We start from the raw sequence: 21,461 nt of genomic DNA on the forward strand, positions 1-21,461 counted from the left end.
ATTTAGGTCACCAGTTTAGCGGCTACATTTAACACATTCACTGTGGACTCTGATGTTTGCAGACAACACTGTGATCTGTAGTGAGAGTAGGGAGCAGGTGAAGCACAGCCTGCAAAGGTGGAGGTATGCTCTGGTGATAAGAAAAATGAACATCACTAGAAGTAAGACCGAACACACGTGTGAATGAGAGTTTGACCCCAGGTAAACTCATCCACCTTCACTGTTACACATTGAAAGCAACAGACAGTGCACAAGAGAGGTGGAGATGCTGGCAGGGTGGAGCGGGTGGAGGCGAGTGTCAAGGGTGTTTTTTTCACAGAAGGATAACAGTGAGAGTGAGACCTCCTATGATCTGTGGTTTGGAGACGGTGGCACTGACAAAAAGACAGAAAGCTGAGCTGAAGACCTGCAGATTTTTACTGGGAGTGACCAGGATGGACACAATTACAGCTCAGGTTTTACTGGTTTGGACAAAGTTAGAGAGGTGAGGCTCAGATGCTTTGGACATGTGCAGATATACTGGACACAGAATGATGAAGATGAAGCTACAAGACAGGAGGAAAAGAGGAAGACCACAGAAAAGATCCATAATGTAGTGAAGAAGGAGATGACAGTTTCTGTTTGTTAGTTTGTTTTTTATTTATTTGGAAAAAGATTCAGAAATAAAGACAGTGGCCACAACATTGGTCAAATCACATATCCTGTTATGTTTGATCATAATTTTAATGTTCTGTAAATATGTGGCGTAGCATAACTTAAGCAGCAAGGAAGGTGATAAGTAAATAGCATTAGCAGACGATTGAAGTTCTTTTAAGCATACTTCATTGCTGGCATCTCCATTTTACCATAAAATATTCAACCAGGTATGCAAAAATCCCACTTGCTTTATACAGGACTTTGCCCACACCTGACCTCGTTAGTCTCTACCATTGAAACAAATAGGTTAGACCAAACAATACAATTCTAAACAAAGAACAGGAATAAGATTATGCATGAAACTGACAAACCCATTTACTCAGCTAAATGTTTTGAAAAGTAAAATACTGCATACAATACAACTACTGCTACCACAAACAAAACCCAGGATAGTGTGTGTTAAGCAAAGTTACACCAGCAATGTCTAAATTAAAGCATTATGGCTGACTGTAAAATAACAAGGAAATAAATCATCAATTTGGTTAAGGGACAAGTGGTAAATGAGTTCATGCCTAACCACTTTGTCACAAAATACATGAAAAACCGAAGTAAAATATTTACAATGTCAGACAGAGACTGTGCAGAGACTGTAGAAGGACAGAGCAGCAGCAGAGCAGTCCAGATACACTGATGATCCTCTGTCAGATCCAGAGGGACACACAGGGATGATGCTGGACTCTACACGGTGTCTGACAGTGGACATGTTCTCAGAGCAGTTCTCTCTGCAGCACTGACAGTCATCTGCACTTCATTCCTCTGTCAGTCACTGCTGGATGAAGCTCTCCTCTCCACCTCCCAGTAACATGGCCCAGTCAGAGCATCTCTACACACAAGCTGCTGCTGCTTCAACCTCTCTGGATCATCAGGACACAGCTGCTCCTCTCTCAGCAAGCACACCGTCCTGTTTACCAAGGATTGGAAAAGCAGAGGAGACAAACGAGTGTTTCCAGAGACTCTTCTGCAAAAATACCATTTGGTTCCTCGTGGTTCAGTTAAATACAGGGTTCATACACATTTTTCAGGGTCAAATTCAAGCACTTTTTAAGCACTTTCAAGGTCCATTTTCATTAGATTAGAGAATTGTGGATCAATATGATTGTCATTGTGCAAGATGATCGGATCTTTAGCAAGAATGCTCACCTCTGTTTTCTACACAGACACACATACACATATCACTGAACACTAGGGCTGCCACAAACGATTATTTTGATAGCCGACTAGTCACTGATTATTTTTGTGATTAGTCCACTAATCAGATCATCATCCATTGGACATAAAACGTACAGCTTATTGGCACCAGCTCTTATATAACTATCGTTAGCTTACAGCTTTAAGTGTTTATGTGCTAACTAAAAATAAAGAAAAGGTGATAGTTTATTACATTTTAATGAAATTTGCAGATTGTTTCGGTGGACATTAATAATCTCAGCCGTCTGCTCCTTGCTATCTAAAATATAACAGGACACTGGAGTAAATTATCCAGCATCTCACACTTCTGCTAATCAGGTGTCTGCTTGACGTTTATTCGGCTGTGTAAAAACTTTAACTTCAATCTCAGCCAAACCGATTTACTCAGGAACAAATAAAATACTGGAAAAAGCCAAACAATAACATTTTCAAGTTATCTAAGTGACTTATTACGGAGCCCCGCAGGGGACATGGGAAAAAAAAAATTATGATGAACTTTGGCGAGATCTCGCAAAACTAACTCGGGATCTCGCAAAACTTTTGTGAGATCTTGCAAAACAAACTCGCGATGTCACAAAACTATTGCGAGATCTCGCAAAACAAACTCGGGATCTCGGAAAAGTTGAATTCCAACAATGGCGGCAGCTACTTAGTTGTAAATATTACTCTTTCTGGGTCACAAAATATTTTGAGGTGTGAATGTGAATGTATAAACGTCAAACATCTGCTCGGTTTACAAGACATCACATATTTGCAAAAGTGCTCCGACGTTTTCGGAGATCTGACACCCACCATCTCGAAGCTAACGGGAGGTCAAGACCTACTACAGCCGGGAGGAACACCGCTCTCCCGGCACATCGTGCCTCGACCTCCCAGTCGGCTTCGAGCTGGCGGCCTCCGAAGAATGCTGCTAAAACTTTTGCAAGATCTCGCAAAAGTTTTGCGAGATCCCGAGTTAGTTTTGCGAGATCTCACAAGTTTTGCGCGATCCCGAGTTAGTTTTGTGAGATCTCGCAAAAGTTCATCGTAATTTTTTTTTTCCCATGTCCCCTGCGGGGCTCCGTAACTTATATATCATGTTTAACCGGAGTAGCGAAAGACGGCGGTGGGTTTGAAAATGATTCCGGTGTCCGGTGTTCTCACCGGTTACAGTAAAGCCTTGAACAGAGGTCTCTGAAAACGTCGGAGCGCTTTTGAAAATATGTGGTGTCTTGATAAACTGAGCAGATATTTGAGGTTTACACAGCTACGTTTATTTTGTGACCCAGAAAGATTAATATGAGTAATATTAAAACTAACTAGCTGCCGCCATTGTTGGAAACTGAGCTGGGCTGCGCTATGAATTCTGGGACAGAGCTGCTACTTCTTCTTCTTCGGGGTTTAACGGCAGCTGGCATCCTTGTACATGCAGTGCTGCCATCTTCTGTTTCAGTCCGTTACTACACTCTTAAATCGTACTACTTATTCGTGCGTCTTTTGGGATCTTACAAAGCTTCAAACGATGCGTCGACTATTAAACCAGTCGTTGACGATTTTAATAGTCGACGTAATCATGACTAGGAACCCACCCGAGGGATTAATAAAGTTTCATCTAATCTAATCATGGCAGCCCTACTGAACACACACACGCATCACATGTTCACTGTTGTAGACAGACACGACACATGTTCACATGTGAGTGTTTTATCTGTTGCATGATTAATGAGATGTTTGTGTAAACTACTTAAGTTAATAAAAGGACTGTGAGAGGGGACCGGAGTTTGGAGTTGGCTGGGATCAGGTGCAGAACTTACAACTCTGAGACCCTGACCTATGGAACGCCAGGACTGCCATAATGAATTAATTAAATACACCATTAAATAATTAATTAAATGTGGCAATAATTACAAATCGGAAATAATTAATTACATAAATATTTACGACACGTGTAATTAATTATTGACATATTTAATCAATTAATGACACATTTAATTAATTATTGCCACATTTAAATAATGATTTAATGGTGTATTTAATTAATTCATTTTGGCACAGTTGACTCCTTCAGGTCTCACCATGAAATAATTTTATCTGTCAACCTCACCCATCAAACTCAGGGGACGGGGTTAATGCTGATCGAGTCAAAACCATTGCTTTGGCCTGGTGGCCACTGTTTTTAGCACACAACAACCGGCATGTGGAAACTAACAGAACTGAACTTTGAAAAAACCCTGTTTGTGTGTCACCAAATACCGTTTTAATATTTTTTTAGCCGAGAATGTAGCAGTTTAATCTTCATATGTCTGGTCGGTTTGTCAAGATACAGCCTCTTTACAAAAGTGCTTCGATGATTTCGGAGATGTCTGTCCAGTCTCACGGCAAAGCGTGGGATAGACCCGCTCGCCTCGCAAGCGATCAAGCTGTTATTACCACCGACAAAGCGCAGGCCCCGGTACACAGCTGTAATAACCCCCGCTGACACGGACTTCTTTTACTGAGGTTATATTTATCAGGGTTTTATTTCCTGATGTTCGTATGTGTCCTACGTGTTTCAGTCGCCAATTCTGAATTATAACAAACATTAAAAACACATTTAAGGAGGAGAGAGAGTAAATAAATTCGATTAACAGCTGATCTTTGGGTTTTTGTTAAATAATCAGCGTGACCTGTGTATAAACCCCATAAAAGAGATAACATTGGTGTTTCCGTCATGTAGTAGCTGCTGGCTTTAACTGTACAAAGGTTGTTCAACACTATGAAACACATACAGACTTCATGATGTTCGGCTAATATCTTTATTGTGAATATTAATCATGAGGGTAAACGGCCCTGTGCACCACGGAGCGAGGTCAGCATCTCCACGATATCTTCAGCTCTATGAGTTAACACAGAGTTTCCCAGCTGACTAATCAAATGGTCATCTACGAATATGTCACAGGTCATATCAATATGATTTTACAGAAAATCATCCTTATTACTGCCAACTATTCCAGAGACGTGAAAATCTACAGCATAAAGAACACAAAAATACAGCAGTCTAACGCAACAATGTAAAAGAGATGAACGTCCGTTTGTCGCAGATCAAAGTGGAATGAAAGTTGTAAATAAAACAGCGAAGTAAACGTGACCCGACAGACAGAACCTGAGTGAATTAAGTCCAGCGTTTAACCACTGAGAGCTAAAACTCAGGTGAGGTTTCAAAGCTGTGCGCCGGTGATTGGACATCAGCTGCTGATAAAGTGGGTTCGCCTATAAAGTGCTCTGTTGGGAAACAAGCTCCAGAAGCTCTGCGCTCGGGAAAAAAACTATATTTACTTATCTTGTGCAGAAAAATGCGCTGACATTGCGTTATATCGAGCACCGGCTGCCCAGTTAAACTGTGACTATCACCAGGTAACGTGGGCGTGTTTCTTGAATTAGCAGCAGGTGTTAAACAGCTGTCAGGTGAGGAGGAGGATGCATGCAGGTAAACTGAGGGCCTGTTGAGCTGATCGCTGGTGTCGTGGGAAACATGTCAGCTCGTTCTTTATGTTACAGAAGCACAGAGACACAAGACCAGGCGGAAAGAGACAATCGTTCGGTGAAAATGAGAATCTGCGAATGCAACATGTGGAACGTCTGGACTTCTTTAAGTTGCTTGAAGACGTTTCACCTCTCATCCGAGAAGCTTCTTCAGTTCTAAGGTCAAATGGCCGAGAGTCCCAGATTTAAACCCAGTGGGAGTATCCCCCCAAGGAGGGACAAAGGACCCCCTGGTGATCCTCTAATCACATGCGCCAAGATTAGAGGATCACCAGGGGGTCCTTTGTCCCTCCTTGGGGGGAAACTCCCACTGGGTTTAAATCTGGGACTCTCGGCCATTTGACCTTAGAACTGAAGAAGCTTCTCGGATGAGAGGTGAAACGTCTTCAAGCAACTTAAAGAAGTCCAGACGCTTTTCTTTGCAAACTCCTTTGACTACGATGACCTGGATGACTGAGAACCTTCACAGACAACATGTGGAACACAGAGAGTGGAATATGTAAACCAACCGGTTAACCCCCCTTTCCCCCCAAAGAAACCAAACAAACAAACAAACAAATAAACAGTTAAGGTGGAACACCGGGGCTGTGAGCTCGGTGCACTCTGTCAGCTGACTGTTAGCAGAGCGAGTGACATCTCTGAAAACATCTGAGCACTTTTGTAAACACGTTCTATGTTGACAACCTGACCAGACATGTGAAGATTACGGCGCGACATTCGCAGCTAAAACACTGTTAAAAGTGTAGTGTTTCAATAATTAATTAAATGTGTCAATAATTAATTAATTACATGTGACAGAAAAACGGGGTATTTTAAAACTACACCACCACCATTGCTGCCTGTGATTTGAAATGCATTCTGGGATACCTGGCTGCCCCAAGTCTACACAAGCAATCCATTATCTAGGATCGACCTGTCTTAACTTACTTTGCACGGCAACCAATCAAATGTTAGAGAAGTTGCATGGCAGCGTTAACCCCGCCCAATTAGTTTTACGGATAAAATGATTTCAAGGAGAGAGATGAAGGGCACAAAAGTGCCAAAATGAATTAAATAAATAAATCATTAAATAATTAATTAAAACTGTCAATAATTATTTAAATGTGTTATTAATTAATTAAATATGTCAAGAATTAATTAAATGTGTCAAGAATTAATTAAATATGTTAATAATTAATTAAATGTGTTGTAAATATTTATGTAATTAATTAATTTGGATTTCAATTGTTAATTATTTTTTTAATTAAATTATTATAATTTTTATATTTTAATTAATTTTAATTATTTTAATTCAATTCAATTCAATTCAATTTTATTTATATAGCGCCAAATCACAACAAAAGTCGCCTCAAGGCGCTTTATATTGTACAGTAGATAGCACAATAATAAATACAGAGAAAAACCCAACAATCATATCGTATGACCCCCTATGAGCAAGCACTTTGGCGACAGTGGGAAGGAAAAACTCCCTTTTAACAGGAAGAAACCTCCGGCAGAACCAGGCTCAGGGAGGGGCGGCCATCTGCTGCGACCGGTTGGGGTGAGAGAAGGAAAACAGGATGAAAGACATGCTGTGGACGAGAGACAGAGATTAATAACAGATATGATTCGATGCAGAGAGGTCTATTAACACATAGTGAGTGAGAAGGTGACTGGAAAGGAAAAACTCAATGCATCATGGGAATCCCCGGCAGCCTACGTCTATTGCAGCATAACTAAGGGAGGATTCAGGGTCACCTGGTCCAGCCCTAACTATATGCTTTAGCAAAAAGGAAAGTTTGAAGCCTAATCTTAAAAGTAGAGATAGTGTCTGTCTCCCGAATCCAAACTGGAAGCTGGTTCCACAGAAGAGGGGCCTGAAAACTGAAGGCTCTCCCTCCCATTCTACTTTTAAATACTCTAGGAACAACAAGTAAGCCTGCAGAGCGAGAGCGAAGTGCTCTAATAGGGTGATATGGCACTACAAGGTCATTAAGATAAGATGGGGCCTGATTATTTAAGACCTTGTAAGTGAGGAGCAGGATTTTGAATTCAATTCTGGATTTAACAGGAAGCCAATGAAGGGAAGCCAAAACAGGAGAAATATGCTCTCTCTTCCTAGTCCCTGTCAGGACTCTTGCTGCAGCATTTTGGATTAACTGAAGACTTTTCAGCGAGTTTTTAGGACATCCTGATAATAATGAATTACAGTAGTCCAGCCTGGAAGTAATGAAGGCATGAACTAGTTTTTCAGCATCACTCTGAGACAGGATATTTCTAATTTTAGAGATGTTGCGCAAATGGAAGAAAGCAGTCTTACATATTTGTTTAATATGTGCCTTGAAGGACATGTCCTGGTCAAAAATGACTCCAAGGTTCCTCACAGCATTACTGGAGGCCAAGGTAATGCCATCCAGAGTAAGGATCTGCTTAGATACCATATTTCTAAGATTTTCAGGGCCGAGTACAATAACCTCAGTTTTATCTGAATTAAGAAGCAGGAAGTTAGCGGCCATCCAGGTCTTTATGTCTTTAAGACATTCCTGCAGTTTAACTAATTGGTGTGTGTTACCTGGCTTCATGGATAGATAGAGCTGCGTATCATCTGCATAGCAGTGAAAATTTATGCTATGTCTTCTAATGATGCTGCCTAGGGGAAGCATGTATAATGTAAATAGAATTGGTCCTAGCACTGAACCCTGTGGAACACCATAATTGACCTTAGTGGGTGAAGAGGACTCTCCATTTACTTGAACAAATTGGAGTCTATTAGATAGATATGATACAAACCACTGCAGCACAGTACCTGTAATACCTACAGCGTTCTCTAATCGCTCTAATAGGATATTATGGTCAACAGTATCGAACGCTGCACTAAGGTCTAGCAGGACAAGCACAGAGATGAGTCCACTGTCAGAGGCCATAAGAAGATCATTTGTAACCTTCACTAAAGCTGTTTCTGTGCTGTGATGAGCTCTGAAACCTGACTGAAACTCTTCAAATAAGCCATTCCTCTGCAGATGATCTGTTAGCTGTTTGACAACTACTCTTTCAAGGATTTTTGATATGAAAGGAAGGTTGGAGATTGGCCTATAATTAGCTAAGACAGCTGGGTCTAGAGATTGCTTTTTAAGTAAGGGTTTAACTACAGCCACCTTGAAGGCCTGTGGTACATAGCCAATTATTAGAGATAGATTGATCATATTTAAGATTGAAGAATTAATTAATGGCAGGACTTCTTTGAGCAGTTTTGTAGGAATGGGGTCTAAAAGACACGTTGATGGTTTGGAGGAAGTAATTATTGAAGTTAACTCAGAAAGATCGATTGGAGAAAAAGAGTCTAACTTAACATCAATGGTACTAAAAGTAGCTGTAGATAATATTACATCTGTGGGATGATTATTGGTAATTTTTTCTCTAATGATAAAAATTTTATTTCTGAAGAAGTTCATGAAGTCATTACTAGTTAACGTTAAAGGGATGGTTGGCTCAGTAGAGCTCTGACTTTTTGTCAGCCTGGCTACAGTGCTGAAGAGAAACCTGGGGTTGTTCTTATTTTCTTCAATCAGTGACGAATAGTAAGATGTTCTGGCTTTGCGGAGGGCTTTCTTATAAAGCAGCAAACTATTTCTCCAGGCTAAATGATGATCCTCTAAATTTGTGACACGCCATTTCCTCTCCAGTTTACGAGTTATCTGCTTTAGGCTACGTGTTTGAGAATTATACCACGGAGTCAGGGACTTCGGATTTGAGGCCTTAGTTTTCACTGGAGCTACAGTATCCAGAGTCGTACGTAGTGAGGAGGTAAAATTATTAACAAGATAATCGACCTCTGTTGGAGTAGCGTTCAGATAGCTGCCCTGCTCTATGTTGGTACAGGGCATTGAAGATGATAACAGTGGGTGGATTATATTCTTAAACTTAGTTACAGCACTTTCAGAAAGACATCTACTTTGATAAAGTCTACTCTCCATTGCTGTGTAATCAATCATTGTAAATGTAAATGTTATCAGGAAATGATCAGACAGCAGAGGGTTTTCAGGAAACACTGTTAAATGTTCAGTTTCTATGCCATATGTTAAAACAAGATCTAGAGTGTGATTAAAGTGGTGGGTGGGTTCTTTTACATTTTGAGAGAAGCCAATTGAGTCTAATAACAGATTAAATGCAATGTTGAGGCTGTCATTTTTAGCATCTACATGGATGTTAAAATCACCCACAATAATTATTTTATCTGAGCTGAGCACTAAATCAGATAAAAAGTCTGAGAAATCAGAGAGAAACTCTGTGTAAGGCCCAGGTGGACGATAGATGATAACAAGTAAGGCTGGTTTCTGAGTTTTACAGCTGGGGTGGACAAGGCTAAGCATCAGGCTTTCAAATGAATTAAAAGTCTGTCTTGGTCTTTCGTTAATTAATAGACTGGTGTGAAAAATTGTTGCCACACCGCCCCCTCGGCCTGTGCTTCGAGGTTTCTGGTAGTTAGAATGATTTGGGGGTGTTGATTCATTTAAACTAACATAATCATCCTGCTGCAACCAGGTTTCTGTAAGGCAGAGTAAATCGATTTGTTGGTCAATTATTAAGTCATGTACTAACAGAGACTTGGAGGAGAGAGACCTAATATTTAATAATCCACATTTCACTGTTTTACTCTTTGGTTCAGATGTGGATTCTGTATTGTTCTTTCTTTTTGATTTTTTATGTTTAAGTTTTTTATTGCTGGTTTTTGGTTTGTTTTTTGTCTGTTTGGGAGCTGACACAGTCTCAATGGAGATGGGTTTTTGGGGGGGTAGCAGGAGGAGAGAAGCTGCAGAGAGGCGTGTAAGACTGCAACTCTGCTTCCTGGTCCCAACTCTGGATAGTCAGATTTTGGGGGGTTTAATAAATTGGTCCATATTTCTAGATTTTAACTATTTTAATTAATTAAATTATAATTAAATTATTTTAATTAAATAATTAAAACTCTTCATTTTATTTCTCTATCTAATAAGAAAACTATTCAATCAGATAGTTATTTGTAGTGAATAAAATACAGTTAAAGTTTCAAGCAGTTTCAAGCACTACATCTGAAATTCAAGCACTTTTACAAGAATTTCAAGCACCCATACGAACCCTGTAAATAACAGCCACTGCTTTGAATGCTTCAGTCAGGATGATCTCAGTGCTGTGACAAAGATGAAACCGATCAGCTGTTTAGATGAGTGGATAAAAGACTCTGAGATCAGCTTGATTTAATGTTTCCACAGTTGATGAATTAGGACCATGATCTATATATCTTGTAACACTCAGAAATAATCCAGCTTTATTTCCTGTAGACACGAACGTGACAGACATCATCACATCAGCTCAAACACATGATCGCAATCAGCTTCTAACTCATCTGATTGGTTGCCTGTGGTTGTGCCCAAGCCTGTTACCATTCTCCTCTCACAGCTTCACTGAGAAGCTGCAGCTTTACAGGAAACACTGGATCTTCGTTTCATACTGACTGTGTTTAGTACAATACTGCTGACAGCACCACCCACTCACTCCATCACTCTACTGACCTCAGAGTCTCCAGTCTGTAGTCTGGACTTTGCTGAAGATCAGACAGCTGCTCCACATCTGGATCAAGCAGGTTGTTTCCCCACAGGTCCAGCGCTCTCAGATGGGAGGGGTTGGACTTCAGCGCTGCTGCCAGATAATCACAGCTGATCTTTGACAAACCACAGCTCCACAATCTGTATAAAGAATGAAATGTGTAAGTTTATTAGACAAAGTGTATGCTTGAAATCATTCAGTGTTTCATAATCTGTTCAGAGCTGAAGAAGGTTCAGAATGTAGAAGTTTAGAAAATGGAAACTCCAAACAGCTGAAGCCAACAGGAAGCAGCTTCAAACAGGAAACTGTGCAGAGTTTTCAGACTATATGTCCTGATGCAGCCAGTTGGATTTTGGAGATTTGAATCTCTGTTCTGTGACTAAGTCCTTGAATCATTTCTTCCAGTTGGTCCAACAAGACAGACTAAGTATTGGACATGTGTTGTGGCTCCATTAGGGGAGCTTCTAAATGTGATGTGATGGCCCCTCTGGGCCTGTCAGGTATCAGGACTGAAGAGAGCTCAAATTGGGCACACAGTTGTTCCAGTCTGGACCAAAGACTCTATACTGGGACTGAGGGACTGCTTTGACTGCACCCACTGGGACTTTTTAAAGGCTCATGTTCTCACTTAGATCATCTGTTTCTACTTACATTTCTTTCTGGGAAAAATGGGGATTACTTTGGAAACAACAATTATTTTCCCCAATAAGCAGCCCTGGATTAGTAAATCACTCCAACATGTTCTCAGGCAGAAGAAGCTGTCTTCTTATGAGGGAGAGAAGAAAAAGATTGAGGCACATAAACTTGTTCAAAGAGAGATAAAGCAGCTAAAATAAGGTCTAAAAGTAAAGCAGAGGATGAGCTGAATAAAGGACAATGACCGTTTGTTTATATAGCAGTTTCATTACACAAAACACTGCCAGTGGCCAAGAGACTCAAGGAACCCCCACCCCCAGCAAAGGCCCGACAGAGCCAGGGGTCCAAGCCTTGCCTGTGTGTGAAGAGTGAGCCAGTACACAACTGAGCACCCAGTTCGAGAACCACCAATGCACCGGCGGGTGGGCACCAGAGCTTGTTACTGTTTGTCTCACTTCATAAGGGAATTTATAAGGGAAACAGTTCCTGAACTGTGTTTCAGAGAAGTGGTTGGGAAAAATGAACAGATTTTCTGTCTCAGAGTTTTTGGACCAACAAGTATTTCTGTCTTGTCTCTTTGATTTTAAAAAATCAAAGGAAAGTGAGAATTAGAAATGTTAGGATATGTCATGATTCTAAATGTCAGTACCAAGTAGGAGCATGTAAAGGTTAAACCAGACTGAGGACTGACCCTTGATTTTATCTTTATTTTTGCGGCTCTAAAGTTCTTAATTAAAAAATAAAATTCAATTAAAAATCCAGGAGATAAGCCAGGCAAGAGATATAACCTCTCCAGCATGTCCTGTGTCTGCCAACTGGCTCCTTTAGAGCCCCTCCTGGATGGCTAAACTTCTCACCCCATCTTTAAGGGAGAGGCCAGCCACCATCTGGAGGACGCACATTTCCGCCATTTGTATCCACGATCTCGTTCTTTCGGTCACTACCCACAGCTCGTTACCATCTGTGAGGGCAGGGACGTAGATAAACCGGTAAATTTAATGCTTAGCTTTTACACTCTTCACCACGATGGACCAGTACAGCGGCCGCATCACTGCAGCCACAGCACCGATCCGTCTGTCGATCTCCCGCTTCCTTCTCCCGTCACTCGTGAACAAGACCCTGAGATAACTAAACTCCTCCACTTGGAGCAGGAACTTTTCCCTGACCCGGAGTGGGCACTCCACCCTTTTCCAGCTGAGGACTATGGCCTCAGATTTGGAGGTGCTCATTCTAATTCCCACCACTTCACACTCAGCTGCGAACCATTGAGAGTTGAAGGCCATCACCCGATGAAGCCAACAGAACCACATCATCCATGAAAAGCAGACCAAGCCCTATAGGACTCCTTCTTCAGCCTGGTGGCTCATTTCTTCCTTTGGTGTCCACCATTTGAATGTTCCCAGTCTCCCTCCGAATGCTGTTCCCAGCGCACCCTCGCTATAAATTTAGGTGCGCCAGTTCTGTTCAGCATCCTCTCCGCCACCTATTCCAACTCACCACCAGGTGTTGATCAGTTGACAGCTCAGCCCCTCTCTTTACCTAAGTGTTCAGAACATATGGCTGCAGGTCTGGTGATATGATTACAAAATGGATCATCGACCTGCGGCCTAGAGCGTCCTGGTGCCACGTCCACTTATGGACAATCTCATGTTCAAACATGGTGCTTGTTATGGGCAAACTGTGGTTTGCACAGAAGTCCAACAACAAAACACTGCTCAGGTTCAGATTCGGGAGGCCGTTCCTCCCAATCGCGCCCCTCCAGGTCTCGCTGTCATTGCCCACGTGAGAATTAAAGTCTCCCAGTAGGACAACAAAAGTCCCCAGACAGAGCACCCTCAAGCACCCTGCCCAGGGACTCTAAGAAGGCTGGGTACTCTGAAGCACCACTCGGCGCATAAGCACAGATGACAGTCAGGACCTGTTCCCCAACTGGAAGGCGCAAGGAACAAACCCTCTGGTTCACCAAGAGAAACCCCAACGTACAGGCAGCAAGCCAAGAGGATACTAGGATACCCACCCCAGCTCGCCGCCTCTCACCAAGGGCAACTCCAGACTGAGACAGAGTCCAGCCCCTCTCCAGGAGACTGGTTCCAGAGCCCAAGCTGTGCATTGAGGTGAGTCCGACTATATCTAGCATGTACCTCTCAACCTCATGCACTAACTCAGGCTCCTTCCATCACACTTATTTGTTGAAAGAAATTCAGTCAGTGGTTTTTGAAGGATTAAACAGTTTATCAATGGATGAAAATAAAAAAGCAGAATTTGACTGTTTATTGTTGACCAGCTGAGAGATGTAGGATTGTCTGGCTGATTTGACTTCATTGTTGTAACATGTTACGATATAAATATTCTTAATGCTTATTTTCTGTTTATATTGTTTTATAGAGCCAAGTGTAGGAAAACGCCCTTGTGAGTTAGAACGTAGGCCAAAAGTCACAGAGTAGACTGCACGTCTTGTGCAGAAAACAGGAAGTATAGAAAAAGCGGAACTAAGTAAACTGAGTGTGTGTGTGACGTGCAGCAGAACTATATAACCATGCTGGCTTCTAATGCTTTCACACCTGAGTGTGTGTGTTCAGGCCTCCATTTCCAGAAATGTAAAATAAAGATCATTTTTTGAGCTTGACCAGTCTTTCTCGGTCGCCAAAAGAATTCAAAAGAACGGAATTTAATAAACAGTAGAGTGCATTATTGTTGCTTTCAAAATTAATTTGTAGTTAATTTTTTCGATATTTTCTCTCAGTTCTCCTGCCGTGTCTCTATGCCATCTTTACCTTTTCACTTTTTCTCCAGGGTGCTTTTGGTGGACTGCGTACATTGATATTTTGACAGGAACAATGTGGTCAATACTTTGAGAAATTACACTGGAGAAGTTGTGCATCATTTGATCTTCGATAACACTCACTGATTTATGTATCAGCCATAAATTTGTTTCTATTTGTTTTGACAGATGAAAATATGCAGTAATGATCAGACACAGCAACAACTAAAAGGTTTGTAATTATGACATCGAGGCCATAAAAAAGGTAAACTGTTTGTTGTCGGGAGTTTCTGCTGTTGTGAACGTGAATATTAAAATCCCCTGAAATGATTATACGGTCAAATGCTTTTGTAATTTTGGAAAAAATTCACCAATTTCTTCCAGTAAGCCATGTCTCAGTCTGGGAAGATGATATATAGTGAGTACTAACACAAGAGGAGAAATGAAGAATTAGAATTAATTACTAAACCTAAATATTGGAAACACACATAGTTCTCAAATAGCAAAGTTTTACAGTTAAAAATGTTTTTATATATCACAGTGATCCCACCACCCCTCCTGTGTTTACGGGTGCAAAATTATAATGAGTGGATGATGCTTTGACCAACTGTGTGTTTGTGTGTTTGCTGATGTTTGCTGAGTTGATAAAAACGCTGCATTTCAAATTACACTTAAAAAAAATGCTCCCTTTATGCTTGCTCATCTTAAGTACGGCTAGCTAGATGCTTCAGTACCGCAACCACGATTTAGACTTGCTACAAAAAATAAATTAATAAAAAAATTAAATAAACATTAGAGCACTTCACTCTCACACTGCAGGCTTACTTGTTGTTCCTAGAGTATTTAAAAGTAGAATGGGAGGCAGAGCCTTCAGTTTTCAGGCCCCTCTTCTGTGGAACCAGCTTCCAGTTTGGATTCAGGAGACAGACACTATCTCTACTTTTAAGATTAGGCTTTAAACTTTTCTTTTTGCTCAAGCATACAGTTAGGGCTGGGTCATGTAACCTGGGTTGTATTCAGTGGTTGAGAGGAGGCTGCAGAAACACTCAGGAGGACAGTCAAAAACTCACAACCACACTGGTACAGGGAATTCCACACTGCTTGTCCTTTAATAAACACCAACCTTACAAGGCCCGGTGGAACGGCTGCGGTCTTATGATACATTAAGCGAGCAGTGTTCATATAACCCGTAAGGTTACTTTGAGTCAGGGAGGTGAAGAGATGAGGTCCATCTCAGTCCATACATCCATGTGCAAGCATGGATTTTTTCCCCACACTCTACAGAATCAGGGGCGCATACGTGTGACATCATTAACCCTTTAAAGCCGGTCGGAGCGGGCACGCTCCGTTTTGCGTAACTATTTTTAAATCCCGGTAGCACTGCAACCACATAAGCTAGCGCAATAATTTTTTTTGCATATGAAACCGGAGGAGTTGTACTTACATCTTATGCCATCAGCTTGCCCTAGGTCACGGTTTCCTTCCACATATAGCTTTGCAAAAATTGCATAAAAAGCGCTTGCAGCAACAAAAACAAAATATTCCAGAAACACACTTTGCCGATCCGATCAGCTGTTCATAACACTTCCTACGCTGGAATAGACATCAGCGCGAACTATCGCATGTCCGCCATTACCTGTTCCAAACCGGAAGTGACGTCATATTCGCAGAAATGTAGTTTTTTACCATCATAGCCTTGTAAGCCTATACTGGTGTTTTTAAAAGTTATGTTTGACTTTATAACTTTCTGTGTGGTTTCTGGGATGCTTAGAAGTCAAATTGCACTGCTGGAAATAGTTTATTTTGATGCATATGCTGTTTTTTTGCAAATTTGCACTATAATATTTATTTTCGTTTTTCCTGCAGTATATAAAAATTGGTGTATTTCAAAAATAAAACTATGAAGACACTCAAAATAAATTTCCTGTGGTGGGAAACTATTTTGTGCAAACTACACGCCTTTGGAGCAGAGGATCGCAAGTTCGATTCCTGCCTGGGGCGTCGGTATCCAGTAAGGGTCCTAAGGCTAAACCGCCTATGCTAAGCGAGCCTACCGCAGACATGAGCGAGACAGATAAATATGAAGGCATGCCGGCTCGGACGTCGCCCGGATCAACAAGGTCCGCCTCAGGTGTTGAGGAACCAGGGCACCCTGACGACAAGTGGGCTACTGGAACAAGAAGGCATCGGTGGGCAAGAGACGAAAACAGGGCGTTGTTGGAATGCTACTACGCAAGTAACCCTGGCGGAAGGGGCTACATGAATAGGATGAGGGACCTATGGATTCTTCGATACCCAACATCCACAATGACGGTGAAACAACTAGTAGCTCAGTGTTCCAACATTTGAAAGAAGGGACTGCTCTCACAGCTAGAGATTGACGAGGTACAACATAAATACTACAGCAAGGAGGAGTCAGGACGCCAGGTCATCACCCCCACCCGAGATTGGGTACATAGCCCCAAGTGCAATAGGAGAAGGATCGTTGAGTGCGAGAGGAACTGACCTGAAAGATAGGATCATGGCCAAACTTGAAACCAAGCTAGCTGGTTACCAAGATTACGTGGAGTACCCCCAGAAGGTCTGCTAGATGATGTTAATGCAGCACTACGGACGATACCTACAACCACGATTACCGACACTAACAAGCTGATCTACACTACAGCAGCAGTGATCAGTGAGATGCTTGGCTACAAGTTGAACAGCCACAAGGGGCAGTACCCTCCATGGAGAAGGAGGCTAGAGGGCAAGATCAAAGTAGCACGAAGGGAGGTTAGCCAACTAACGGAGTTGCAGAAAGGTGCGACAAAGAAGGTGCATAAGAAATACAGCAAGCAGTCCATACCTGAGGCCTTGGAAACTGCCAAGCAACGACTTGGCCAGCCGCTTGAGGAGGTACACCAAAGAGATAGAAGGCAGGAGAACTCCACAGAACCAGCAAAGGTGTACTCTCAGTGGCAAGGGAACAATAAGAGAACAGCACCACCAAGGCTGGAGACGGAGCAATACTGGAAGAGCATATGGGAGAAGGACGCAACCCATAACGGCAATGCTCAGTGGCTAGTGGATCTGAGGGCAGACCATAGCGACCTCCCTGAACAGGGTCCAGTAACCATCACAGTGGCAGATATCCAAGAAAGGGTCTCCAGTATGAAGAGTTGGACAGCACCAGGGCCCGACATGGTTCACGCCTACTGGCTGAAGAAGCTGACTGCACTCCACGAGCGTCTGGCAGGACAAATGAACCAGCTGCTAGTTAACGAGAGACACCCGGAATGGCTAACTGAAGGTCGGACGGTCCTGATCCCCAAGGACCCCAAGAAGGGACCGGTCCCATCCAACTACCGACCAATAACCTGCCTCAGTACTACATGGAAGCTCCTGTCAGGCATCATATCGGCACATGGGTCAATACATGAGCGGGGTACAGAAAGGGATTGGCAAGAATACCAGAGGCGCAAAACACCAGCTACTGGTAAACAGAACAGTCAGCTGAGACTGCAAGACCAGACTGACCAACCTGTGCACTGCCTGGATTGATTACAAGAAGGCCTATGACTCAATGCCCCACAGCTGGATACTGGAATGCCTAGAATTGTACAGCATCAACAGGACCCTAAGAGCCTTCATCAGGAACTCAATGGGGATGTGGCGTACAACACTAGAGGGCAACTCTAAGCCCATAGCACAAGTCACCATCAAGTGCGGGATCTGCCAAGGAGATGCTCTGTCCCTACTGCTGTTCTGCATAGGCCTGAACCCCCTCAGTGAGATCATTAACAAGACTGGCTACGGATACCGACTACGGAACGGAGCAGTTGTCAGCCACCTCCTGTACATGGATGACATCAAGCTTTATGCCAAGAGTGAACGAGACATCGATTCACTGATCCACACTACCAGGCTATACAGCAATGACATTGGAATGTCGGATGGTAACAAAGAGAGGGAAGGTAGTCAGAACTGAGGGGATTGAACTACCAGAAGGCAACATTGCAGACATAGAGGACAGTTACAAGTACCTGGGGATCCTGCAGGCGAATGGGAACTATGAAGAGGCTGCTAGAAAAGCTGCAACCACCAAGTACCTGCAGAGGGTCAGGCAAGTCCTGAGGAGTCAGCTGAACAGTAATAACAAGATCCGGGCTATCAACACCTACGCCCTGCCCGTGATCAGGTACCCTGCTGGGGTAATAGGCTGGCCAAAGGAGGAGATAGAAGCCACCGACATAAAGACAAGAAAGCTCCTTACCATGGTAAGGAGCATGGAGGGTTTCACCCCAAGTCCAGCACCCTGAGGCTGTACGCTAAGCGGAAGGAAGGGGGCCGGGGACTGGTGAGTATCAGCACCACAGTCCAGGATGAGACAACGAACATCCAAGAATACATTGGGAAGATGGCCCCAACTGACCGAGTGCTCAGTGAATACCTCAGGCAGCAGAAACCCAAGAAAGAGGAGGGAGATGAGGAACCATCATGGAAGGACAGGCCCCTGCACGGTATGTACCACTGGCAGATAGAGGAGGTGGCTGAAAGAAGGAACACGAGAAGCTGGAGAAATACCAAGGGCTCAGAGAAGAGCTCGAGAGGATGTGGAGGGTGAAGGTAACGGTGGTCCCCGTGGTAATCGGAGCACTAGGTGCGGTGACTCCCAAGCTAGGCAAGTGGCTCCAGCAGATCCCGGGACGGGAACAACATCGGAGATCTCTGTCCAGAAGATGGCAGTCCTGGGAACAGCTAAGATACTGCGCAGGACCCTCAAGCTCCCAGGCCTCTGGTAGAGGACCCGAGCTTGAAGGATAAACCGCCCGCAGGGGCGAGATGGGTGTTTTTATATATATATATATATATATATATATATATATACATATATATATATATATATACATATATATACACATACATACATATATATATATATATTTGAGACACTGGAAATATTGCAGATTACTGCATTCTGTTTTTATTGGCATTTCAAGCCAGTTTTTAATTTAGGGCTTGTATGTTTTGTGTTGTACTGCTGTCTTTAAAGCACATCATATTCATCTCAGCACAACTAAATAATGACTTACGATAGGAGATCTAGTTGGCATTGTGGACTCTCCAGAAAACCACACTGATGCTTGTCAAAGGAGTTTGCAAAGAAAAGCGTCTGGACTTCTTTAAGTTGCTTGAAGACGTTTCATCTCTCATCCGAGAAGCTTCTTCAGTTCTAAGGTCAAATGGCCGAGAGTCCCAGATTTAAACCCAGACATTTGTCCCCCCAAAGAGGGACAAATGTCCACTGTGAGCGACCATCTTTGAACAGAGGCGGTGGTTTACGACACCAACTGTCTGCCATCTATAATCCAGTTTTGAGTTCCCTCCCCAGACGCTTTAACACCCACTCACATCCTGGGCCATCTGACCTCAGGAATTCACATGACAAGGTGGGGCCAGGTTTCACAATGAGCTCACCCGAAACCCTGGCTGATTAGGTCCCGCTTTCACACTTTGGATCATGTGATTAGAGGATCATCAGGGGGTCCTTTGTCCCTCTTTGGGGGGATACTTCCACTGGGTTTAAATCTGGGACTCTCGGCCATTTGACCTTAGAACTGAAGAAGCTTCTCGAATGAGAGGTGAAACGTCTTCAAGCAACTTAAAGAAGTCCAGACGCTTTTCTTTGCAAACTCCTTTGACTACGATGACCTGGATGACTGAGAACCTTCACAGACACACACAGATGCTTCACTCCTGAATCTTTCAGGTCATTACAGTCCAAGAACAGCGCTTGGAGCAGAGGATGAGCTGAATAAAGGACACTCAAGGCTGGGTTGGAAATGAATGAAGTCCATGGTGGGGATGCAGAACAAGGACCAAAGATGAATGTGATGCTGAATCAGCAGAAGACGTGGACTCATTTGATTCCAGCTTTGATATCATTGATTTCAATGAAGAGTTTTGTGATTGTAGCAAAGGGCTGGTAGCTCTGAGAGTCCCACTGATGAGGTGTTTGTGTGGAAATCTCTTAGTGGGACCAAAGAGAGAAAAAGCCCTGGTCCTAATGCTGTGGGAGGGAAATGATTAAAGTGTGCTGTGAGGAACTGACTGGGAGATTTTCACCCATTATCCAGTCCTCCTTGGAACAACAGGAAGTTCCCAGCATATGGAAACAAAGGTTAAGTGCAGAGGTGGGTAGTAACGAGTTACATTTACTCCGTTACATTTACTTAAATTTTTGGAAAAAAATGTACTTTTAAAGTACCTTTTTTGCACGATACTTCTTACTTTTACTTGAGTACATTTGTGAAGAAGAACCGGTACTTTTACTCCGCTACATTTGCAAAATTCGACTCGTTACTTTTTAAAAAACAATTAGTTTAACACATTAGATAACATGCCCCCAATGGAGTTTCCGGTAACTGTTTTACCAATGAGATGTGGCCATACAGTCACATGACCAGTTTGAAACCGTGGCGGGCAGAGCGGCCCAAGCGTTTCAAAGTAGCGGACACACGGAAAGAAGAAACATGAAAACATGGCAGAGTCTACGTTAGAGCTGAAGAGGATGAACACCTTTGGCCTCACATACAAAGAATGTTTCGCTTCAAAGCAGTACAAAAGAACAGCTATGTCTGCAGTGTCGGTGTCTTCAGGGAGAGCCAAAACAAAGCAACTTTTCAGCGTGAAACAACTCAACTCGTGTAACCTGAGGAAACGGTAAGTTTTCTCTAAATATCTTTTTAGCTGTGGTTAGCTGGATGTCAGTCTTATGTTACAGCAGCTGTGTCGAGCTGGAGCTGCGAGTCATATTTCCGGCGCTACGTTGTAGTGAGATAAGTTTGTGGGTGTTTTGTGCAGCTTCAGCTGTCTTTTAACTGCTCGCTGGTTAGCTAGCCTGGTTAATGACGCTAGAGCTCCACGAACATGCAAACAGCTCTTCTCTACTGCGGCTGACAGGGTTTATTATGTGAAACAGCAGTTTTAGCTTAAACAGTCTGCATTAAGCTTGGCAAACACTGTGCGATTTTTTTCAGTCACGTTATTCAGCTCCTGCTCAAACTGTACAATTAAATCGCAGAGGTTAGAAGTTCATAGGTCACGATGCAGGGTCTCACACTATACGGCCTGATGC

General features: G+C 42.8%; 1 protein-coding gene across 3 annotated transcripts in view; it reads right to left on the reverse strand.

Annotated features, from left to right (window-relative positions):
* Positions 1-624: 624 nt before the first annotated feature.
* The window catches only part of LOC134624310 (protein NLRC3-like), a 72,675-nt gene continuing 51,838 nt past the window's right edge, over positions 625-21,461 (reverse strand). For all 3 annotated transcript variants that reach the window (XM_063469280.1, XM_063469279.1, XM_063469283.1), the window contains 2 exons: positions 10,914-11,087; positions 625-1,597 (listed from right to left, as the gene is read on the reverse strand). In XM_063469280.1, coding sequence (XP_063325350.1) covers positions 1,456-1,597; positions 10,914-11,087 — 316 coding nt within the window. In that variant the 3' untranslated portion in view covers positions 625-1,455. The remainder of the gene's footprint in view (positions 1,598-10,913; positions 11,088-21,461) is intronic.

Source organism: Pelmatolapia mariae, linkage group LG3_W, assembly GCF_036321145.2.
Source record: "Pelmatolapia mariae isolate MD_Pm_ZW linkage group LG3_W, Pm_UMD_F_2, whole genome shotgun sequence".
NCBI classification, from domain to species: Eukaryota; Metazoa; Chordata; class Actinopteri; order Cichliformes; family Cichlidae; genus Pelmatolapia; species Pelmatolapia mariae.